Source organism: Gigantopelta aegis, chromosome 7, assembly GCF_016097555.1.
Source record: "Gigantopelta aegis isolate Gae_Host chromosome 7, Gae_host_genome, whole genome shotgun sequence".
In the NCBI taxonomy this organism is placed as follows: domain Eukaryota; kingdom Metazoa; phylum Mollusca; class Gastropoda; order Neomphalida; family Peltospiridae; genus Gigantopelta; species Gigantopelta aegis.
The window spans coordinates 20,069,583-20,095,988 of NC_054705.1; the positions used below are offsets into that span (position 1 = coordinate 20,069,583).

General features: G+C 40.0%; 1 protein-coding gene across 3 annotated transcripts in view; it reads right to left on the bottom strand.

Annotated features, from left to right (window-relative positions):
* The window catches only part of LOC121377088 (aquaporin-5-like), a 68,487-nt gene that overhangs the window by 6,338 nt on the left and 35,743 nt on the right, over positions 1-26,406 (bottom strand). For all 3 annotated transcript variants that reach the window (XM_041504960.1, XM_041504959.1, XM_041504961.1), the window contains exons 2-4: positions 13,932-14,119; positions 11,377-11,581; positions 3,577-3,666 (exon numbers count right to left, since the gene is read on the bottom strand). In XM_041504960.1, the coding sequence (XP_041360894.1) occupies positions 3,577-3,666; positions 11,377-11,581; positions 13,932-14,119 (483 nt within the window). The remainder of the gene's footprint in view (positions 1-3,576; positions 3,667-11,376; positions 11,582-13,931; positions 14,120-26,406) is intronic.

The following is a 26,406-nucleotide window of genomic DNA, read 5'->3' on the forward strand; positions in this document are numbered from 1 at the left end:
TGGTGCACTGCCGCATCCAATCTATATGAATCTTTAGAGAGGATACTCGCGTAATGTTTTCATTAGTTGCAAACAAGGGCGGGACGTAGCCCAGTGGTAAAGCGCTCGCTCGATGCGCGGTCGGTCTGGGATCGATCCCCGTCGGTGGGCCCACTGGGCTATTTCTCGTTCTAGCCAGTGCAGTATGACTGGCATATCAAAGGCCGTGGTATGTACTACCCTGTCTGTGGGATGGTGCAGATCGAAAAGAGTAGCCCATGAAGTGGCGACAGCGGGTTTCCACTCTCAATATCTGTGTGTTGAGTGCGTCGTTAAATAAAACCTTTCTTTCTTTCTTTTTCCCGCAAACAAGACAACACATACCGCGGGTACCATGAGTAGCAATCCTAGACCGAACGCGCATCTACCGCATTACCAATGGGCTACGATCTGCCCTTTAGTTGAACAAAAAAAAAAAAAACCCGAACATATAATACATTTAACTTGTCGTGACAGTCACCAAGATACCTATTGTGAAAAGATCAAGGGAATGATTTAGCGTGTTCTTATCAATGGAACGTTAGCTCTCGATCGTGACTTGTAAAATTTACCGTTCACAATATCTGAAAAACATCATGTTTATGCGAGTGAGTTCGTCCATTTTCATTAACCTACATGTACTTCACTCAAGGCCGCGGGGGGGGGGGGGGGGGGGGGGGGACACACATGTAGCCCAGTGGTAAAGCGCTCGATTGATGCATGGTCGGTTTGGGATCGATCCCCGTCGTGGGCCCAGTGGGCTGTTTCTCGTTCTAGCCAGTGCACCACGACTGGTATATCAAAGGCCGTGGTATGTGTTATCCTATCTATGAGATGGTGCATATAAAAGACCCCTTGCTGCTAATCGGAAAGAGTAGCCTATGAAGTGGCGACAGCGGGTGTCCTCGCTCAATATCTGTGTGGTCCTTAACCATATGTCCGACGCCATGTAACCGTAATTAAATGTGTTGAGTGCGTCGTTAAATAAATACGCTTGTCCGAAGTGCTTGTATTCTAGGCCAACAACCGAAGGGGCAGGACGTAGATCAGTGGTAAAGCGCTCGCCTGATACGCGATCAGTTTGGGATCGATCCCCGTCGGTGGGCCCATTGGGCTATTTCTCGCTCCAGCCAGTGCACCACTACTGGTCTATCAAAGGTCGTGGTATGTGCTATCCTGTCTGAGGGATGGTGCATATAAAAGATCCCTTGCTACTAATGGAAATATGTAGCGGGTTTTCTTTCTATGACTGTCAAAATTACCAAATGTTTAACATCCAATAGCCGATGATTAATAAATCAATGTGCTCTAGTGGTGTCGTTAAAACAAAACAAAAAATGGTTCAATGTACTGCAAAGAGATCACATGCTTGTTTTTCATGTCAATGGGTTTGTGCCTCGCTAAATCACGAAACCACAACGCTGCCTGTCCTTGCGCCTATCAAAGAGATTTTACGACTTGTTCCTTCGTCGTTAAACGCTGACTCACTACCTTACTTCTATGTACTTAAACATATTTGATCCGTTCAACCGTATGGTAATGCAGTCTAATATAAGTTTACACGTGTTATAGGTAGTACTAAACCAAATAACTTCCGGCTGGGTCAAAGTTCGAGGAGCACCCAACTTTTGATAGAGAAGTGAACACCTCAAGTCTTGTTATTGGTGATAAATGTGAGTGTGTTGGTTGTAAAAAAAAAAAAAGGTTTCATCTGGGTAAAAAATGTATGCAATTTTATTTCATCTAAGTACTGTCGGAAATAGAATAAAAATGATTTTTGTTAATTATTTCTTCCATATTAAACTGACAAGTAAATATTTTGTAAATATCTATTTAATGATACTCTACCTAATTTAGCATTTGCTTGTAGTGTTTACTCTTGAAATTAAAATAAAGATGTCAATAAACAGGTGATTTGTGACCTTTCTTGGAACAGACTATAACACATTTTGATTGATATGTGTCAATTTCATTTACTCTTAAACAAACTTTTAATTTAAAACTGCAAGTTAACTGATTATTTTGAATTGCAGCATAAATTATTAATTATGACAAGCATATTTATTGAATATAAATTAAATATAATACATTAGAAATTTACACAATCTTGCAACATCTTAAAGGTGCTATATCATAGTTATATGTGAGCATCTGTTTGCGATAAAGATTCTCCAATAAAAATTTATTTTCTACTAGTAGATAAAATTATTTCCTATAATCATTTATGGGCATATAATTAAAGGTGTAGTTTTTAAATGTTAAATCGAAATTTTATATATATAAATAGAAGGTTTGCAATAGCTGTCACTGTGCAACACTGAGATAGCACCTTTAATACCGGTATAATAGATTACAAACTCAAAATGGTTCTTGACAGTTTTGCTCAAAAGTTACTTATAAATGACTACAAATATTTTGTTTTGGAGAGGGATAGGGGTAAACCATCATCAGAAACAGTGCCTCACATATTGGTACAGCAATGAAATTGACACGTTGACCAAAATGTGTTATAGTCTGTTCCAAAAAAGTGCACAAATCACCTGTTTACCGACATCTTTCTTTTAATTTCAAGAGTAAACACCACCTTGTTTACACCAATGAGAGACCAAACAAGTAAATGCTAAATTAGGTACCCTATCGTTAAATAGATATTAACAAAATATTTACTTGTCAGTTTAATATGTAAGAAATAATCGACGAAAATCATTTTTATTCTATTTCTGACAGTACTTTAGTACCACTGTGTCAAGTAGTCTTGTGCTTGAAACATGTATGGGTACCTGTAAAAAATCGTACTCGAAATTTGTGCGGAACTAGGGTAGTCACAGACGCTACCCATTATCTCAGAAATGAGCAGCTTGACCCCCCAATTTTTTTTAAATTCACTTTAAGGGTGAGGGGTGCTAGTATCTATATCCATGGCGTTTATGTTGATTGATACGCTGCAGGTAGGAGTTTTAGCCACACATATTACTATTGTCGTTTATGGGATTTGATTTGGTAGTATACACTCTTTAATGGAGAGAGAGAGAGAGAGAGAGAGAGAGAGAGAGAGAGAGAGAGAGAGAGAGAGAGAGAGAGAGAGAGAGAGAGAGAGAGAGAGAGAGAGAGAGAGAGAGAGAGAGAGAGAGAGAGACAGACAGAGACACAGACAGAGAGATAAACAGTGCGAGACGGTTTTACGATATCGTAGTGCTAAGATAGCGTCGAAGATCTGTAGCCTGGTTTTTAAGTATGTATATGACATTGAATACTACAATCATGTCCGTTAAATTTAACTTTAATACCTTTTATCTTACAACTCGTCGTTTCAACATTAATCTAACTCACTTTGGCTCGTTAGATACGTTTTGAAACAATTTTGTAAGATAGATTAGTGTACCTAATTGTAGCTCACGTAATATCGTCTTTATCTCATTCATATATGAAGTGTATAGCACTTTTCGGGGTATTGTATTATCTCCTTCGTCCTCAGTCAGGAAATAAAATAAATAACAACACGTGTGACATAAATTCAGTATGCCACGCACGCTCGTGTAATAAATGTTATGTATTTACCCAGTGGTGTTCAAAAGCTCGTTCTGACGTAGATGCCAATGCTGTGGCAAGAGATCGTGAAGGGTTCATACTGGCGCCAGTGTACTGGATCTGAAATAAAGGAAAGGAATGTTTGTTTAACGATACCCCACACATTTTAAATTACATTTTTGTAAATAACATTTAAACGCATAGTCCAAAGAAAGAGAAAGAAAATAATCGTTGCAGGACAGTATGTACCACAGACTTTGTATGTTTGTATGTTTGTTGCTTTGGATTTATTTTTTTTGTATCTGTTTTTCTTTCTCCTTCTTGTTCTTTTCTTTTTTTTTTCCTTCTTTTTTTTTTGGGGGGGGGGGTTGCTGTTAGGTTTTGTTGTTGTTGTTGTTGTTGTTGTTTTCATGTTATAACACATCATTTAGTCGATCCCTGCTTTGTGTTCGCTATCCTGTCGTGATCGAAGTTGTTTTGGGGTTTTTTTATCGTGGGACAACAAAATGTTTCCAGCAGCGGCTATGAAAATCATCGTTTCTTTCCCATATCTTGGCTCTGACTTTAAAATCTTATACAATTCTGGGGGAGCATGATCATGGACGTTTTAGAACGGTTTAAAAGCAATTTGAAACCATATCCAGTTGTTTCAGAAATAACAACAACAACAACAATAAAAGAACATTTGAAATATGTTAGCTGGCGCATTGTCATGTTACCGGACGGCACCTTTGTTCATTTTGTTTTTAAATTCTCGTTGCGTTTGCTTTTAAAGGGACATTCCTGAGTTTGCTGCAATGTTTAAGATGTTATCCACTAACAAAGACTTTTTAACGATTGTAATTATATATCAAATATATTTTTCTGCATAAAATATTAGTGGTTTATATTAAACGTGTTTCTGATCGTTCTAATATTTGTACTGTGTTAAATTTCCCTTTAAGACTTATCAGATGTTTATAGAGGTGCGTTTCTGAGGGCAATAAATTATTTTTAAAAGTCCTTCAGAATTCCGAAACACTGAAGCCATAACCTGTACCACAAAAAGAAAACCCTTACATTTCCTTTGCAGGTGTAAGTCGGGATGTTGCGATTGTATGTATTATGTTTTAGTTTCGGCATGAAAATGATGATCTCAAGTTTCATTTTGAATAAGGAAGGAATGGTTTTATTTAAAGGGACATTCCTGAGTTTGTTGCATTGTAAGATTTTCCCGACTAATAAAATATTTCTACGACTACACATTAAATATATTTTCTGGTTTAGAATATCAGTGTCTGTATATTCAATGTGTTTCTGGTCGTCTAAATATTTGTAAGAAGCCCAAACTGGATATTGTCTTAAAATAATTTCGTACGTACGAAAAAAATAATATTCTAGGAAATAAAATGAAATTTGACCTAGTACAAATATTAGAACGATCACAACACGTTTAATATACAGCCACTAATATTTTATGCAGACAAATATATTTGATATTTAATTACAATCGTTAAAAAGTCTCTGTTAGTCGATAATATCTTTAAAATTGCAGCAAACTCAGGAATGTCCCTTTAACAAAACACGTTAGGTCGATAATTAGCAAAAGCAATAAAACAACAACAAAAAGGCGATCGATTATGACTCTGTGTTGATACAGAATGGTATGTTACTGGGCAAGGCTTTTATCAGGAAAGCAGTCAAAATTTTCGACGTTATTGTATATTATATATACTACTCAAAAGAATTTAAGGGTCAAAAATGTATAACCAAATAAGTTTCAGAGTGTATTAGATTGATGACCAATTTTTTTTTTTATTGTTCCATATTTACAAAAAAACCACAAATAAACGTCACTGTATACAAGAAAGTCACATGACATGCTGTCAAAGTTGAAGGTTGTCAAACATGGATTTTACACATTAGAACATTCGTTTAATAGTGTGTGAATCCACCCCTGGAGCGAATACACTCGACACATCGTTGCCTCATGCTGTTGATCAGACGTCTGAAGAACTCTTGGGGAATGGCCTGCCACTCTGCCATAAGAAGTTGACCCAGATCATGAAGGTTGGCCGGAGGGGCATGGCTATCCCGAACTCTCCTGCCTAATTCGTCCCAGGCGTACTCTATTGGGGCCAAGTCAGGCGAATATGCTGGCCAATCCATCCTGGCGATACCTTGTTGTCTGAGAAAGTCCGTTACCACCCTGGCGCGGTGGAGTCTGGCATTGTCATCCTGCAGAACTGCCCCGCCGCCAATCTGCTGAAGGCCTGGGAGAACCAACGGCCGGATAATCTCATTCAGATAGCGGATTCCATTCAGATTGCCATCCACCACATAGAGGGGGATCCTGTGGTGGATAGAGATGCCGCCCCACACCATGACGCTGCCACCACCGAACCGGTGACGTTGTCTAACGTTAACGTCAGCGAAGCGCTCCCCAGGACGTCTGTAGACACGAACCCGACCGTCGTTGAACTGGAGACTAAACCTGGACTCATCAGTGAACATCACTCGACCCCACTGAACACGTTGCCACCGCAGATGAAGCGTGCACCAGTGACGTCTGGCCATACTGTGACGTGGTAGGAGTGGTGGTCGAACAGCCTGGTGACGGCAGCGTAGATTATTGGCTCTCAGACGATTGCGTATGGTTTGATCAGACACTCGAGTTCCAGTCGCAGTCCGCAGATTGTCACGTAATCGGCGTGCAGTGGTTGTGCGTTGACATAGAGCCATATTGGTGATGTAGCGGTCCTCTCTATTTGTAGTGCTTCGGGGTCTTCCCGAACGTGGACGATTTCGAACAGAATTCGTTGCTTGGTACCGTTGCCACAGTCGGCCAACGACACTCTGACTGACACCAAGTCTCAGAGCAACATTTCTTTGCGTATTGCCATCCTGAAGTCAAGCAATAGCCCTTCCTCGATCTTCGATAGTCAGTTGAAGTCGTACCATTATCGAATTTGGAGTGTGCACTGTACACGAACGCAAGCTCCAATTATACGGAAATTCAGCATTGGAAACATGGAATACACGTGCAAAGCGTGCAAATGAAGCGCTTTGTGAAAAAGCAAGTTATGGGCACTTAGCAGACCTTTCGCTTTCGCCCTAATTTACGTGCAAATGTAAGCATGTTTTCGCCATTAGAACTAGTCGACAGTGTCAATGACAGTGGATTTTAATTCATTTATGGGTTGCTTAGACCCACGTTCGTCAAAATGGAACAATACCATGCGTGACATTATGGTCTAGCTAATATAATTGACATTCAGAAAATAATGTCGAAAATATCGTCTGACCCTTAAATTCTTTTAATATATAAAGTAATGCTAAATGACTATATTGTTAACGGAATAGAATATAAATGGGTCATTGCTATTAAAAACATTTTGGAAAACTTGGGAATGGGTAATGTCTGGGTAGCTCATACTTTCAGATCAGTTAATTGTCTCTCGCAACAAATTAAACAAAGACAAACTGTTCAATATTCACAAACATGGAGAAGTAACATATCATTATCTTCGAGAGGCAAAACCTACCAATTATATAAGGAACAACGAATTTTAGAAAAATACATTAATATACTTCCCGAAAAACTGTGTAAACCACTCTTAAAATTCAGAACATCAAACCATTATTTACCGGTAGAAACAGGACGCTGGAATAATATTTCATTAGAAGATAGAATTTGTACCCTGTGCAATGAAAGTGAAATTGGTGATGAGTTTCACTATCTTTTCATTTGCCACTTTTTTAGTAATTCTAGGACTCCAGTTTTACATCCCTATTACTATACTCGACCAAGTACTTATAAATTCAAAGAACTAATGCAAAACAAACGAATCAGTACACTAAAGAATTTAGCAAAGTTTATAAAAGTAATTATGAATGCATTTAAACATCCTTGATATTTCACATCCCCAACCCCCAGAAGTACATTTTATATATATATATATTGAACATTAATTTACCAATAACAATGTTAACTAGTTCTACCGGCTAAACAGTTTATATATTTGTATTTTTATATTTGTATTTGTATGTTGTATGCAAATGTTCATAGGAATTAATTCACAATCATTGTAATTTAACTTTTGTATTTCTCTTTCATCTTGTCACGTGTTTATAGAAATAGTATGTATATATTCCTCCTACGCCGTTATGCAACGGCCAGAGAGTAAATAAAGTCTTGTCTTGTCTTGATAGCTATCGCAACATATCGATAGTTCGGTGTATTGTTACATCACTAATGCAGACATTACAATGCTATCAGCGACTGAAATGTGGTCAACAATACCAAATGTTCCATTATTTATTTGAATTAGTGGAGGGTTTTTTTGTTGGGGGGGGGGGGGTTCCATCCATAAAACACGCAATATGTAATATTTTTAGTGCAAGTCGAGAATTTTTTTTTCTTTTTTTTTTTGCGAAAATTTCCTCACTAAAAACCGGTTTTTATGCTCTGTTGCACGTCAAAGAAAAATCGTGATCTACCCATTTTTAATATAGCGTGATTTGGCATTTTGCTTGTAACCTATGCGAATGTTTTTCAGTCAGCTAAAAAGCTGCGTTCACACACACACACGTTTTAAACAGGTTTAACAAAACGGGTATAACTGAACCAGTTTAAAATGCAAACCGGTATATCTCAAACACTTTGGCATGTGGCTTTGTTAAAGCTGGTATTCATAACTAAAACAGTTTAAACGTAAGTGTGAACGCAACCTAGTTTAGTTCAACTGGTATAAGTCGGAAGTGGCATTGACATCACTGTCAGAATAAACTCGTAGTCCATTGATCTCTCTGCCCCCTCCCCCCCCCCCCCCCACCCTCTCTCTTTTGTCTTTTTACATGTCTGTACCCTTAAAAACCCCCCTACACCCCCCCCATGGGGCTATGTCTTTGATCCACCCAGTGCTCTCTCTTTGTCAAAGGCCGGGTATGCACTGTCTTGGGATGGTAAACTTAAAAAACCAGTATCCCATACAGCCACAGTGGCTTCCTCGACCATAAGCCGGAGCACTCGTAATATCCGTTGCTTGTCCCTTCCGATCTAGTCGGTGCGTCTCGCCCTGTCCATTGGGTCTTATTGTCTTGATACCAGCCAGTCTCTCCTCTCTCTCACTCTCCTACAATTCGTGGTTGTAACAAAGCCGTGGTATCTCACTATCTCTGTCTCTTCTCTTCTGGTCTCAAATCGCTCTTCCCTTCCAGCTCCCTCTTCTCCCCTGCTCTCTCTCTCCCTCTCCTCAACCCTCTCCTCTCCTCTCCCTCCTCTCCTCCATATCGATCCCTCTCATTCCATGAAAAGTGTGCTCTCTCAATTGGCCTCTCTCCTCCGTCAACTGTCGTGTCTGTAACCTATAAGTCCATCCTATAACCGTAAAATTCTCTCGCTCTCTGTCTTGATGTGCGTCGTTAAATCTAAAAACATCCGTCGATCTCCTCTCCTCCGCTCCTATCTCTCTCTTCTCCCCTCCTACGATATCGTCCCTCCCCCTCATCCGTCTCCCACTCTCTCCTCTCTGGCCATCTCTCTCCTCTCTCCTCTCTCCTCTCTTCTCTCCTCTCTCTCCGCCCATCCCCCTCCTCTCTCTCTCCCTCTCTCTCTCTCTCTCTCTCTCTCTCTCTCGTTCTCTCTCTCTCTCTCTCTGCCTCTCTCGCTCCTCCCCTCTTCCTGTCTCTCTCTCTCTTTCATCGTCTCTCATCTGTGTCTGTCCTCTCCTCTTCTCTCCCTCTCGGTCTTGTCTCTCTCCTCCCTCTCTCTCTCTCTCTCTCTCTATCTCATCCCCCCTCTCTCTCTCTCTGTCTCCCCTCTCCCATCTCTTTCTCTCTCTCCTCTCATGTGTCCTCCCATCTCTCTCTCTCCCTCCACTCCTCTCTCTGCGTCTCTGTCTCTCTCTCTGTTCTGTGTCCTCTCGTATCTCCCGTCTCGATCCTTCCTCTCTCTCTCTCTCTGGTCTCTCTCTACCTCGTCTCTCTCACTATCTCTCTCTAACCTCCTCTCTCCTCCCCCGATCCTCTCTCTCTCTCTCCCTCTCTCACTTCTGCTCCTCTGTCCTGTTTCATCCTCTCTCTCTCTCGTCTCTCCTCACCTCTCGCTCTCTCTCTCTCGCCTCTCTCTCGACTCCGTCCTCTCTCCCCTCCATCTCTCTCCTCATCTCTCCATCTCTCCTCTCTATCTCCATCTCTCTCTGTTAAGTGAGTTCTTAAAACATCTATGATAATGTTTTCAACATAATTATTATAAATGATACCGGCCTCGGTGGTGGCGTGGTTAAGCCATCGGGCATAACCCTGGTAGGTACAGGGTTCGCAGCCCGGTACCGGCTTGCCACCCAGAGCGAGTTTTAACAACTCTATGGGTAGGTGTAAGACCACTACACCCTCTTTTCTCTCACTAATCACTAACAACTAACAACTAACCCACTGTCGTGGACCGACAGCCAAGATAGCTGAGGTGTGTGTGCCGAGGACAGCGTACTTGAACTTTATTTGGATTATAAGCACTGAAATAAGTTCTGTGTTGATATCGATTTGTTTACCACAGCAGCATACACTGGCTGAACAGTCTGACAATCTTTATGAAGATTTTATTTGTCATACTCATTTATACATTTATACATTTGACTCTCTTTCGCAGCTACTTACATTGCCTTGCATCGAAAACATTTTTTTTTATTGATGTTGACCTCCAAAGGCTCATTACCTGTGTTTGATACCCCGACGAGGTTTTTTTTAGTGCTATGTCCATTCATCCATTCTTCCTTTCAACTGAAGACTACAAACGGGTCACACAAATTACCACATATAGGTCAAATATTCACCAGAAAGGTTATGGCCATAAAGTTAAGTACACTTTACTCTGGCGTTTCCTTTGAACATCTGAAGTACATTATTATGACGAAAATCTGCCATCTTGTCATTTATTGATTTAATTATTTTATTTTTTTACAATGTACCTCATATGTCGTTGAATTACGGCCAGAGTGTAAATAAAGTTCAGTTCAGTCATCAATTGTAGGTTTTTAGTAGTTTACACTATTAGCACTAAGCGGTCTGGTCGCTTTGGTTCGCTTTCGACACGGTTACTTCCGGTTATGGACGCGACATTTAGTTTGCAAAGCGAGTCGGAACAATAATGGGTGCGTGGCGCTAACTTGAATATTGGCGACAAAACCAGTAATCCGTTTACCTTGAAGATGCGGCTTTTGACCCGCCACAATAATTTGAGAGAGAGAGATTGAGAGAGAGCGGGGCTGGCAATGAATCTTTACGCATTTTTACATGTATTACAAATCTTTTTGAGGGTAGAATGATGGAAATATATGATAAAAAGGGTTCAGGTTATCACATTTTGCCTGAATATCTATATCATGTTTGCCCGAATTTGAAGTTTTGCTCCAGCACTTCGTCTCGTACGCTTATGGCGAGAGAGAGAGAGAGAGAGAGAGGAGAGAGAGAGAGAGAGAGAGAGAGAGAGACGTAGAGAGAGACATACATAGAGAGACGTAGAGAGAGACAGACATAGAGAGACAGACAGAAACACAGAGAGTCAGAGAGAGAGATGGAGAAAGTTTAAGAGAGAGAACAAATAAGAGCGGGAGTGACAGCCAGACAGACATACAGGAGAGAGAGAGAGAGAGAGAGAGAGAGAGAGAGAGAGAGAGAGAGAGAGAGAGAGAGAGAGAGAGAGAGAGAGAGAGAGAGAAGAGAGAGGAGGAGAGAGAGAGAGGGAGAGATAGAAAGAGGCGGAGGCAGTGAGGGAGAAAAAGATAGAAGAAACCCACCGCCGCCACATAGGCTAATCCTACTCTTATAGACCAACAACAAAAACGAAAGTACCCCTGAGAAATGGTCGAGGGCCACGGTCAGGCCGATCAGCACGGCGGGGCTGCCGAAACTCGCTCGGTTGGGGTCGGTGGTGCCGAATATCACAGTGCACAAGGTGAAGGTCAGAAGAAGTTCCACGCCGAAACCTTGAGCTGGTTTCAGCGCATCGTTGAGCAAGGTCATTCCCAGGTTGTCATGGCTAGCTACCGGGGTCAGCCTGCAAAACAACAAAAACAGTTAGTATAAGAAAACGAAGCGAATGTCGTTTTTCTTGTGGTGGTTGTTGTTGTTTCTGTCCCGGGTCGGATCACTGGCTATCCAGATCCGGGATGGACATGTCCGAAACCTTAGTGGTATAGGGGCATGTAAAACTACTGTAGTTGTTGTTGTTGTTGTTGTTTGGGGGTTGTAGTTTTGGGAGAGGAAGGTGGTTTGTTTGGGAGGTTGCAGACAGAAAGACAAAGCGACAGACTGACGTAGAAAAGTGAGAGAGAGAAGATAGAAAAAGAGAGAGACAGAAATACATAAAAAAAATGGGCGAGAAAGAGAGAGAGACAGACAGACAGGAAGACGTGTGTGAGAGAGAGTGGAGAGAGAGAGAGAGGGAGAGAGAGAGAGAGGGGGGGGGGGGGGGGGGGAGGGGAGGGAGTACATAATAATACATGGTTGTGACGGAACTTGCTCTTATTTGTTTTCGCCTGTGGCGATGTTAATTGTTTCAGAGGGCCGTCTGCGGCTTGGTTACGTAATACCCCCGCGCGATGGTGGTCGAGCTGTTCCCAATATGCACTTAGTCCAGTTGGGCACTTTGTTACGTAATACCTCCGCGCGACCGTACCCCCTAATACACACCAAGATCAGTTGCGGAGGCCATGTGGCCAGTAGTTACGTAATACCTCCGGGAGTTCTGTTTTACGACCTTGTATTCCTAGCGGAATGGCGACAGCTAGTCTACCAGCTAAGAAAAAAATGCCGTCTTGGTCGCTGTGGAAATATCACATGATAGGGGGAGTACCCGATGTGCCCCCAGGCGATATTCGGGTTTGTAATAAATAGCTAGGATTTTAGATATATCGGGGAGAATCATTGGAAGGCTTCCGGGGGTACGTTTCCGAAGGGACTTGGTAAATATATTTTTCTGCTCTGTTGTATAACCTTGATGTGATTGATATGACTTTAAATATTTTAATACTGTATTATACCAATATTCTTTAGACAGTGTTTCCGGTAAACTGACGAAGTAAATTGTAGGCTTCACTGTTCTAATATTTTTATAGAGTATTTGGTAATATAAAGCTTAGCCGGTCATCCTAGAGGACTTAGGTAAACTGTAGGTTATTGTCTTTATTGTGATAGGTACCAGTATTAATTCTGTATTACAAGGTTACTGAATGAGTAGTTAAGGATTAATTAAAAATTAACCAGTTAGGAATAGAGTTGTAATTCCTTTATTAATTAAGTTCTCCTGGCAGCGTTTCTCAATTATCACACGTGTGCGTGTTGTATCACGGTGAAGTGATTAGAATATTGTGTAAACTAGACACCTAGTGATTTAACTAATTAAGTGATTAGTTCTGGGTTGTTATATTTGTTGCTGTTAATTAACTACTGCGGCAAATACATTTGTCAGCGTAGTGTTAATACAGATTCCAAAGTGTATTGTGTTTTGTTGTGTTTTCTAGTGAACTAAACGTGCTATAATAGACATACTTTATATAAGATCTTATCTCTGATTACACCTAGAGACGAGCCACTCGGGTATTATAGGATCCCCGTGACAATGGTTTTGTATTTATTACTTTATTACATACCCTAAAATGGAATTTTATTTCCGATTAATTGTAACACGACTCGCTCATAAAGGAAGTTTCCTCATTTCCTGAGCTAGGTGTTTACATTTAAGAGAATTCCCCATACCTTTGTGCTACAAATAGTAGGTCGAACATGAAAAGGTAGTTCCGGTTGCAGTAATGAATACAGAATAGCATATTTTATTATTGTATTCAGGAGTGCCATAATTTCAAGTCGGAGCTAAACGTAAAGGTTGATTCTGCCACCGACGTCACCTTCGTTGGTAAATAAAAATAATAATAGCAACATCTTGACTTTTAACTTCATCAATCCGAGAATGAAAAATAATTAAATTCCCGTTATATTCATTACAATTAACGTCATCCCATTGGTCCAGGCGTAGCAACGGGAGTTTGTTCAATTCTCAGTGAACGTAAAGAATAACGTTGTCAGGGAACGTCATATCTGATGACGTCATTTTATATGGGCAAGTTGTATTATTGAGCGTTATTGTTAATGGACCAAAAATAATTCAAAATAAAGTATTAAGTTTTAGTGTTATTCTTAGCAAGTATGATTCAAATTTAATTGTTAGTATTGTCTGTTATTTATTTTAAGTTCATCTGGATATGAACAAAACAAATTATCAGCAAACTTATGTGAGAACGGCTTCGCCGATTCACACACTTTGAGGATGATTTTGGTGGGGGTTTTTGTTCATACCATTGAACGTAAAAGAAATAACAGACAATCCAATCCTTAAATGAATTACTTACCCTTTTAATATAAATGCGCCTATGATACAGCCGACTGTCTGAGCAGCACAATACAAAATACACTTGAGGATGGAGATATTCATGGAAACCGCCATTGCTATGCTGACAGCCGGGTTAATATGGCCGCCGGACACGTGACCAACGCACTGAATGAGCGCCATGATGGCCAGGCCAAAGGAAAAGGAAATCTGAAATGATAAACGAAACAGTTTTAAGGTACAAGGATCGAAAGACGTGTCGTTAGGAAGGTGATGGTGGTGGTGGTGGTGGAAATGTAACGGGTTTCATCTGATGACTGTATTTTCAGAATTACCAAATGATTGACATCCAATAGCCGATGGTTAATTAATCAGTGTGCTCTAGTAGAGTTGTTAAAGAAAGAAACGTATTTACCCTAGGGCAAATACTACTGACGGATTGGGAAATCGTAACAAAACATTTAGACAAATGCTCTCATTCTGAGAATAAAATAAACGAAGATATACAGTATCTTTGAAATGTCGTTAGTGAGCCGGGCGTAGCCCAGTGGTAAAGAACTCGCTTGATGCGCTGTTGGTTTAGGATCGATCCCCATCGGTGGCCCCGTCGGTGGTCTGTGGGATGGTGTATATAAAATATACTCTTGCTGCTAATCGAAAAGAGTAGCCCATGAAGTGGAGACAGCGGATTTCCTCTCTCTATATCTGTATGTCTGACGCCATATAACCGTAAATAAAATGTGTTGAGTGCGTCGTTAAATAAAACATTGCCAACCAAAACCCGTTCCATTAGTAAACCTGTCCTGACGTGGTGAGACTATAGGTAGTACTAAACCAAATAACTTCCGGCTGGGTCAAAGTTCGAGGTGCACCGAACTTTTGACAGAAGTGAACACCACAAGTCCTGTGATTGGTTATAAATGTGAGTGTGTTGGTTGTAAAAAATAATAGTTTCATCTGGGTAAAAAAAAATTGCAATTTTATTTCATCTAGTACCAATGTGTCAAGTAGCCTTGTGCTTGAAACATGTATGGGGTACCTGTGAAAAAAAGTACTCGAATTTTGTGCGAAACTAGGGTAGTCATAGACGCTATCCGTTATCTCAGAAACGAGCAGCTTGACCCCTATTTTTTTTTTATTCACTTTAAGTGTAAGGGGTGGTAGTATTTATATCCGTGGCGTTTATGTTGGTTGATACGTTGCAGGTAGGAGTTTTAGCCACATATGTTACTATTGTCGTCTATGGGATTTGATTTGGTAGTATACACCCTATACATCGGTCTAAGTGACAGTTAACAACTATTTAATGATATCTATTTTGTTCTTTATAAATTACGCGAAACCGATAAGTTGGATATAAAGATGGGGTTTTTGTAATACCTTCATGGTAACATCTAATGACGTGTGATTTGTGACGACATACGACCGATATACAATCGATATTAAAGGGACACGCCGTAGTTTTTAAACACTATGAGTCAGAATTACCAAATGCTTGACATCCAATAGCCGATAATTCATTAATCAACGTGCTCCAGTGGTCTCGTTAAACAAAACAAACTTTATATGAGCCTTGATACAATATGTCAGAATTACCACATTTATTGGCATCCAATAGCCGATGATTATTAAATCAATGTGCTCTAGTGGTGTCGTTAAACAAAACAAACTTTTTATGAACCTTGATACAATATGTCATAGTTACCACATTTATTGGCACCCAATAGCCGATGATTATTAAATCAGTTTGCTCTAGTGGTGTCGTTAAACAAAACAAACTTTTTATGAGCCTCGATACAATATGTCAGAATTACCACATTTATTGGCAACCAATAGCCGATGATTATTAAATCAGTTTGCTCTAGTGGTGTCGTTAAACAAAACAAACTTTTTATGAGCCTTGATACAATATGTCAGAATTACCACATTTATTGGCACCCAATAGCCGATGATTATTAAATCAGTTTGCTCTAGTGGTGTCGTTAAACAAAACAAACTTTTTATGAGCCTCGATACAATATGTCACAATTACCACATTTATTGGCACCCAATAGCCGATGATTATTAAATCAGTTTGCTCTAGTGGTGTCGTTAAACAAAACAAACTTTTTATGAGCCTTGATACAATATGTCACAATTACCACATTTATTGGCACCCAATAGCCGATGATTATTAAATCAGTTTGCTCTAGTGGTGTCGTTATACAAAACAAACTTGTTATGAGCCTCGATACAATATGTCAGAATTACCGCATTTATTGGCACCCAATAGCCGATGATTATTAAATCAGTTTGCTCTAGTGGTGTCGTTAAACAAAACTAACTTTTTATGAGCCTTGATACAATATGTCACAATTACCACATTTATTGGCACCCAATAGCCGATGATTATTAAATCAGTTTGCTCTAGTGGTGTTGTTAAACAAAACAAACGTGTTATGAGCCTTGATACAATATGTCATAATTACCACATTTATTGGCACCCAATAGCCGATGATTATTAAATCAGTTTGCTCTAGTGGTGTCGTTAAACAAAACAAACTTGTTATGAGCCTTGATACAATATGTCATAATTACCACATTTATTGGCACCCAATAGCCGATGATTATTAAATCAGTTTGCTCTAGTGGTGTCGTTAAACAAAACAAACTTGTTATGAGCCTTGATACAATATGTCAGAATTACCACATTTATTGGCACCCAATAGCCGATGATTATTAAATCAGTTTGCTCTAGTGGTGTCGTTAAACAAAACAAACTTTTTATGAGCCTTTATACAATATGTCAGAATTACCACATTTATTGGCACCCAATAGCCGATGATTATTAAATCAGTTTGCTCTAGTGGTGTTGTTAAACAAAACAAACGTGTTATGAGCCTTGATACAATATGTCATAATTACCACATTTATTGGCACCCAATAGCCGATGATTATTAAATCAGTTTGCTCTAGTGGTGTCGTTAAACAAAACAAACTTGTTATGAGCCTTGATACAATATGTCATAATTACCACATTTATTGGCACCCAATAGCCGATGATTATTAAATCAGTTTGCTCTAGTGGTGTCGTTAAACAAAACAAACTTTTTATGAGCCTTTATACAATATGTCAGAATTACCACATTTATTGGCACCCAATAGCCGATGGGGGCGGCACATAGCCCAGTGGTAAAGCGTTCGCTTGATGCGCGGTCGGTTTGGGATCGATTCCCGTCGGTGGGACCATTGGGCTATTTCTCGCTCCAGCCAGTGCACCACGACTAGTACATAAAAGGCCGTGGTATGTGCTATCCTGTCTATGGGATGGTGCATATAAAAGATCCCTTGCTGCTAATCGAAAAGAGTAGCCCATGAAGTGGCGACAGCGGGTTTCCTCCCTCAGTATGTATGTGGTCTTTAGCCATATGTCTGACGCCATATAACCGTAAATCAAATGTGCTGAGTGCGTCGTTAAATAAAACATTTCCTTCCTTCCATAATTGATGATTATTAAATCAATGTGCTCTAGCGGTGTCATTAACCTTTTAAAATTTAATGTTGTTGAGTTTATTATACTGATTTATGCAAACGTTTTACACCACCGCAATTTTAGTTACGTTAGTTATTGTATTATGTGAACCGTACGACCTCCAACATCGAACATCCTTCAGTAACAAATGATTTCATTAAAGAGTTTTAGTACCTTTCAGTGTCGTACTTCAAATACGACGTCAGCAACACAAATATAAAGCTGTAATTAGCTGTACTTTTATCGTAATTTTATGACGTCCGGTCAATGGTTTTCGCACTCTAAACAAATACGTTTATTGGAATATTCTATTTTAGCAAGAACTATGTCAATAATACGTAGTTTATATATGTCATTCCTCAGATAGTCCTGGTGTTTCTGTGATTATAAGGTGTATCTGTGACTGGGGCTTCAAGCCAATTCATGCCGATTTTGGCTACAATTCGGGAGCATCCGTGGCAGGATATGGTGACGTCGTGGTTAGGCCATCGGTCTACAGGCTGGTAGGTACTGGGTTCGGATCCCAGTCGAGGCATGGGATTTTTAATCCAGATACCGACTCTAAACCCTGAGTGAGTGCTCCGCAAGGCTCAACGGGTAGATGTAAACCACTTGCAAAGCGCAAATAAAAGATCCCTTGCTGTCTGTCGTAAAGGAGTAGCCTATGTGGCGACAGCGGGTTTCCTCTAAAAACAGTGTCAGAATGACCATAATTATCTTTGACGTCCAATAGCAGATGATAAGATAAAAAATTAATGTGCTCTAGTGGCGTCGTTAAATAAAACAAACTTTACTTTTTACCGTGGCAGGATAGAATCGAGGTTATTCGTGGCCATTCGGGGCAAAAATCGTGTATATGTGACTGCGGCTTTAACGACTAAAACTATATATGAAATACATTTTTGTCGTTTTTAGATGACACTGAACAGTCAATAATGCCTGGCTCAGACTTCCAAATTACCAAATGTTTGACATCCAATAGCCGATAATTACTAAATCAATGTGCTCTAGTGGTGTAGTTAAACAAAACAAACTTTATTTTTCATTTCATTTCCACTTGGGGGCGGGACATAGCCCAGTGGTAAAGCGTTCGCTTGATTCGCGGTCGGTCTGGGATCGATCCCCGTCGGTAGGCCCATTCAACTATTTCTCGCCCCAGCCAGTGCACCACGACTGGTATATCAAAGGCCGTGGTATGTGTTATCCTGTCTGTGGGATGGTGCATATAAAAGGTCTCTCGCTGTTAATCGAAAAGAGTAGCCCGTGAAGTGTCGACAGCGGGTTTCCTCTCTCAATATCTGTGTGGTCCTCAACCATATTTCCGACGCCATATAACCGTAAATAAAATGTGTTGAGTGCGTCGTTAAATAAAACATTTCATTCCTTCATTTCCACTTATTTTCGTGCTTATATCCAATTAAGGTTCAAGCACGCTGTCCTGGGCGCACACACCTCAGCTATCTGGGCTGTCTGTCCAGGACAGTGAGTTAGTTGTTAATTGTTAGTGGTTAGTGAGAGACAAGAGGGTGTAGTGGCCTTATGTACACCTACCCATTCAGTCGTTAAAACTCGCTCTGGGTGGGAGCCGGTACCGGGTTGCGAACCCTGTACCTACCAGCCTTATGTCCAATGGCTTAACCATGATGCCACCGAGACCGGTAACAAACTTTAACTTTAACTCATAAGCCTGGGCCCGGTTGTTCGAAGCCTGGGTTAACTTAATCACTGATTAACACTAACTATGAGTTAAATTCCTTAACCCAGGGTTGGCTAATCACTGGTTAAAAAACCGTTGCTGAAACACACTTTTAACTCTGGGTTAGCAAACTCAGGGTTAGTTTTCACTAACCCAGGGTTAGTCTTCAATAACTCAGGGTTAAGTGCAGTTAACCAATCAGTGTAAAGTAAATGTACTTCCTGTTGTCAACATTAAATTTGCCTGTCCGTACTGCTAGTGCTTCTGTAATTTTCAAAAATGAACAGCAATAAACAGGAAAGGTGAGCAATACGATTTGCTGATAATGTTAGATAACTGTAGATTATGATGCGTAAAATATTGAGACAATTAGTGAAAACAATAAGACAAAAACTAGCGGGAGAAGGCAGTTCCAAAAACATGCCACATTATATTACTAGAGTTGATGACAGGACATTGCGGCATCATCGTTTTGGTTTCGCACACAATAAATAAATCACATATTACTGTAATATTTAATATGTTATTTTAACAGCTTGTATAGTTTTTAGCTTTCATCATTTAAGCTTTTCTATACATTATGAAAAAATATAAATATACTAAGTATCCTTGTCTGATCAATGTGGAACAGACAATTGTTTTGATAGGGGGTGAAGATTACCTAGAAAGCTATGTCCCATCGTTCACACGTGTTTTAATTTCAATGACGTCAGTACTGGAATGACATCACTTTACATGTTCCTACAATAATAATAATAAACTAATCTAGATATTTCAATTTTTAAAAGACTCAAAATCTTTCAGCTGCAATAATTTAGGAAATTATACCGTTTGATTAAAATGGACCTCAAGTGAAATGTTTATATTGTGTGTAAAAAAGGCTGACCTTGAGCTAGGAATGTCTGATATTTCACCCCCAAGTTAGTTCGCCCCATACCAGTTCGACCCAAACACATGACCAGTTAGCCCAACAAAACAAAGTTCTGTTCGCCTCCACTTGGGGTTTGGTGTATCTGTTCTTGAACGACAATAAGAATAAACAAACATGAAACACACTACGTGTATTATACAACTAGGTAAAATAAGTTTAATGTCACGTAGAAAAACAAATCAAATTATATTTTGGTCCTTAATTTAAATAAAATTTATAATATTTATATATTAGTACACGTATATATGTAATGCAGATTTTAATAAGCTGGAATGAGAGATTGCCCATTACGGCCGTGACACGACAGGTGCTACTAAGTCAAAAGCCCTTCGATATACACCGACGAAACTGCCGTGCTGGTAATTATTAGTTAACTGTAAATTAATCATTACATGCATTTCCTGATGACGTTTATCTTCTTGATACTTAATTACTAATAACCGCAAATGACCCCATTCGTTAATCTCACTGGTAAGGAAAAGGCATAGAAATACAAATAAATTTTGCACTGTTAATTCTAAAACTGTTACTTGATCACGATGAGTATCTTTTCGTGACCCATAGCTAAATGGCCGATTATAAGCTTTGATTTTTACGTCAGTCAAATAGTTACTCATTCGTGTAATTTTCTAGAAGCCCTGCGCCCTTTCTCATGATGAATAAATTCAACATATCAAGATGTCGAAATTATAAAATAATATTGGGTTACAGTTGAATCTCGTTGGCTCGAACCCCGTCGGTGCTCGAGAAAGTGTTCGACCCATCTACCCGAACCATTCGGTCAACATCGGATATTTCCGTAACATAAGTTAGAAAGTTGAATTAGATAGGTGTCAGGACCTGTTCGTGTATACAGATATATGCTGTAATTGGTATAGTAACACCGGTAATAATATAAATAAAATACAAATTTGTAACATTAATTTGTCGAATAACATTCATTGCGCGCGCGCACACACACACATACGTGCGCGCGCATACATACAACAGGCCTACATGCATATTATACACCGTGACACGCACACACATACACACATAAACATGTACGTCATCGCGTTCATGTAGAATATCACTGATAAATGATATGGTGATAAAAAAAGGAAGTGAAACTTACGTTTAGTATGTTTAGACTTTCATGTTTGTATATTACGTTTTAACATTGTTTCACTAACGATTCAAGCGGTAGAGAGTGATACAAGACAGAACTTAACTAACCCACGATGCCATCACAAACAACTCAGACTAGGTTTAGGAATTGTGCATCCATGTGTTTTTGCTGTTTCTTTTAAATGCTAGAACACTGAGATGTGTGCCCAGGATAGCTTGATTGAACTTTAATCGGATATAAGCACGGAAATAAAGTTGAACTGAACTGAACTAGAACATGTCTTAATGATGCTATTTTCAATTTACCAACCGGCCTCAGTGGCGCAGTGGTTAAGCCATCGGTCTCCAGGCTGGTGGGTACTTGGTTCGGATCCCAGTCGAGGAATGGGATTTTTAATCCAGATACCGACTCCAAACCCTGAGAGTGCTCCGCATGGAAAACATTCTTTGTGATCGTACTTAATTTCTGTACATATGTAACCCCTACTGACGTCAAACATCAGTGGTTCCAATTCTAGCCACATGTAAAGCGCCCCTATTATGGGAAGGGTCTACATGGAAATGTAATTAAGTAGAACAAACGCAAAACAATTTATTGCAATTTATTAAATTGTATTTACGCAAACAAGAAAATCAGTTCATTTTCATTTTTGGATTATCAAAGCTAAATACAGTTTTGGTTGGTTGGCTCTTATTTATTCTTTAACACTCGGATATTATGTTCAATTAAAAATAATAATAATAATCACAAAAAGAGAGAAAGAAAGAAAAAAAGAAAGAGAACGAGAACGAGAGAAAGAAATTACAATACTTACGATAAAATTTAATAACAAAACACAAGTGACTGAATAATTTGATTTATAAAACAACAATAACCGGGGCCGAAACGTCTGGGGTCGAATGTGTAGCGGGGCCGAAACGTCTCGAAAGCATTAGATACATACTAGTATTATTCGAATCCGGATCGTTTCGCCCTAAAACCATTTCGAACTCTGCGTTGTTTCGCCCTTAGTCCTATTCACCCAGAGTTGGTTCGCCCTAAATCTCATTCGTACCGAGTCGTTTAACCTCAGCTGGGTATGTAGTATATTTAATAAGAAACCACAGCACATCAGTAGTATGCAGTGTGACTGTTCATAAATTAATTATTAATGTGAATACATTGTCTGTATATTATCTAAGGCATGTACGTATTTCATGTAATATGGCTTGAGTAAATGATACTGGAAATAAACAAAATTATATTATTTTTATCTGTAAATATAAACACGCAATGTGTGACATCTAAAAATCAATGGATATAGGACAAATCAATAAATAAATGTACTTTATTAACAAAATAAAAATGACTGCGAATCGAAACATGGGGCGAAACGACTCGGTTAGAGTAATAGGGGCGAAACGACCTGTTACCATATTATTTTGGTAACTGCAAACTTAAACATTTCATCAATGTGTTATATAACAAAATATCAGAGTGAAAGGATTTATTAGAAATTACTCCGATTGTGTAATGCAGAAGCCCTTGCCGCAGTGATGATAGCTGAGTACCTCGCCCTGGTTTCATTCAAAAATGGTCTGGTAGACGTGTTCAGAGTAACGGTTCCCGTCGAGGCCAATTGTTTGATTGGTATCACGGGTTCATCGAAAAGGCACCGTGACACTAGCTGTACTTGAACGATTTTTACCGACAGCCGTTGGCTGAACACACAACATGACAGGTATGGATGGCAAAGGAAGGATTGCTTGGCTAGTGTCGCGATTCTCCGATCCATCTATAACTCGTTCCGCCTAAATTATTATAATCCAAAGGTTGTAATAACCAAATGCGCAAGCGCGGCAATTGTTGGTCCTTTTCGGTGGTTTTCCATTTGATATTTGATGTATCACCAGTTCGAAGGAAATATAGCTAATAACACAACACAGAAGGGACCGATAATTTAGTTCGAGCGAAGCCTTATAGTCGACTCTGGACGTATTCGACCCATCATCAGTTAATATACGGGTTTACCGGACAAAAAACTCGGGACTTCGTTTTCGGTTCGAGCGTTGCGGTGTGATCGACCCTTCTGAGGTCGTGCAAACGAGATTCTACTGTATTTTGTTGTTATCTTTAAATGAAAAATAAATCAACTCTGGGTTAGGCACTTAACCCAGGGTTAACGCTAACCCAGGTTTCGAACAACCGGGCCCTGAAGTTTAGCCAGCTAACGTTTCGTTAACGTTCGCGAACTATTGTATTGGTTTCCGACGTGGCCACTTGGTTTACTGTGAAGATCATAAACCAGTCTAACAGGCGTTTAAAATTCTGTTCGGTTTGGCTGAACACGGCCCTGGTTTCGCTACATCATTGTAGCTACGGTTGATTGCGGTCACTGTCGCATTCAAGGATTGTCATACTTCCACAAAGGAATCGTGAGGTAATATTACTCGTCTTCTTAACGCTGTAAATCTTCTAGACCTAGTAACGCGGCCAGGTTTAGCAACTTCAGAAAGTTCAGCGGCTATTTGGGGACGGGGGCGGGACGTAGTGGTAAAGCGCTCGCTTGATGCGCGGTCGGTTTGGGATCGATCACCGTCAGTGGTCCTCTCTAAGAATGCACATATCATGCATGTTTGAAGAAGTTTGTTTTGTTTAACCACTAAAGCACATTGATTTATGAATCATCGGCTATTGGATGTCAAACATTTGATAATTCTGACACGTAGACATAACGACACCACTAGAGCACGTTGATTTATGAATCATCGGCTATTGGATGTCAAACATTTGGTAATGTTGACATATATAGTCTTAGAAAGTAAACCCGCTAAATTTTTCCATTAGTAGCAAGGGATCTTTTATGTGCACCATCCCACAGACAGGATAGCACATACCACGGCCTTTGATATACCAGTCGTGGTGCACTGGCTGGAACGAGAAATAGCCCTTGAGAGAAAGTAATGATGGACTAACACTGACGCTGCCCGTTAAAGACAGACCGATTGATGGATGGATGGACGGATGGCGTTTCTGGCTGATTAACTGACAATAATTAAAGCAACAATGTCCAATGGCTTAATCATGACGCCACCGAGACCGGTAACAAACTTTAACTTTAACTCATAAGCCTAAAGTTTAGCCAGCTAACGTTTCATTAACATTCGCGAACTATTGTATTGGTTTCCGACGTGGCCACTTGGTTTACTGTGAAGCTCATAAACCAGTCTAACAGGCACTTAAAATTCTGTTCGGTTTGGCTGAACACGGCCCTGGTTTCGCTACATCATTGTAGCTACGGTTGATTGCGGTCACTGTCGCATTCAAGGATTGTCATACTTCCACAAAGGAATCGTGAGGTGGTAATATGACTCGTATTCTTAACGCTTGAAATCTTCTAGACCTAGTAACGAGGCCAGGTTTAGCTAGTTCAGAAAGTTCAGCGACTATTTCGGGACAGGGGCGGGACGTAATTGTAAAGCTCGCACTTGATGCGCGCTCGGTTTGGGATCTGTCACCGTTAATGGTCCTCTCTAAGAATTCACATATCATGCATGTTTGAAGAAGTTTGTTTTGTTTAACCACTAGAACACGTTGATTTATGAATCATCGGCTATTGGATGTCAAACATTGGTAATTCTGACACGTAGACATAACGACACCACTAGAGCACGTTGATTTAGGAATCATCGGCTATTGGATGTCAAACATTTGGTAATTCTGACACGTAGACATAACGACACCACTAGAGCACGTGGATTTATGAATCATCGGCTATTGGATGTCAAACATTTGGTAATTTCGACATATATAATCTTGGAGAGTAAACCCGCTACATTTTTCCATTAGTAGCAAGGGATTTTTTATATGCACCACCCCACAAACACGATAGCACATACCACGGCCTTTGAATATACCAGTCGTGGGGCACTGGCTGGAACGTGAAATAGCCTTGAGAGAAAGTAATGATGGACTAACACTGACGCTGCCCGTTAAAGCCATAGACAGATTGGTGGACGGACGGACGGACGGCGTTTCTGGCTGACTAACTGACAATAATTAAAGCAGCAACGTCTACTAGAAGGAAAAAGTAGAAGGAAATGTTTTATTTAACCGACGCACTCAACACATTTTATTTACGGTTATATGGCATCGGACAGATGGTTAAGGACCACACAGATAATGAAAGACGAAACCCGCTGTCACCACTTCATGGGCTACTCTTTTTGATTAGCAGCAATGGATTTTTTATATGCACCATCCCTCAGACAGGATAACACATACCACGGCCTTTGATACACCAGTCGTGGTGCACTGGCTGGAGTGATAAATAGCCCAATGGGCCCACCGACGAGGATCGATCCCAGACCGACCGCGCATCAAGCGAACGCTTTACCACTGGGTTACGTCCCTCCGAGGTTCTACTGTTGCGTAAAATAAATGCTAGCTGATCACCTTTGTGACATATTGCACCTTCGGGGGTACACTACCATCGAGCTAATTGCCGTGGTTTCGGAATGTCGTTGACCATTATTAAACCATTACTGAAAATCAATTCCTCAGATTATAGGTGCATCATACGAACACACAGAAAAGCGAAAAGCCCACACGCGTGTTGCCAATTAGTAAGAAAATAGTCGGTGTTGTTGTGTGCTTTGTTTATTAACCATGAGAACAGAAGGCCAGTGGTTGTTTGCTGAACGCTGAAGTCTTGTCCCAAGCAATCTGGCACCATTGTTTAATAATGCAAACGTTAACACACAGCTATAGTTTAAGGTTAAATTTTGTTTTGTTTAACGACAGAACTAGAGAGTATGGATCTATTAATCATCGGCTACATAGAGAATACTCCCCGAGTGTCTTGTTATATCGTAATTTATCAGCTCGAGTTGATAAAAGTATGAAATCCGAGGCTTGCCGAGGACTTTTATACTTTTATCAACGAGTGCTGATAAATTAAGATAGCACAAGACACGGGGGGGGGGGGATTCTGTTTTATCATCCATTATCATTATTTTCATCTTCGACAATTGTAAACAATGTCAGCAATGTGGGTTGAATGCGACTATATTTGGCAGCGGTAGACTCGTTAACTAGCAGAACGACAGTGGCGTGACGTCACTAATGATAGGTTTAGAGCTGAAACATACACAGTGCCGTAACAAAAGAAGCGATATCTCCTAGGAGAATATCGCAGGAGATTTCGCAAATTATAGTGCCAGCGATATCTCCTACAAAAGCCTTTAAAGGATGATAATTAATGTTAAGCCGT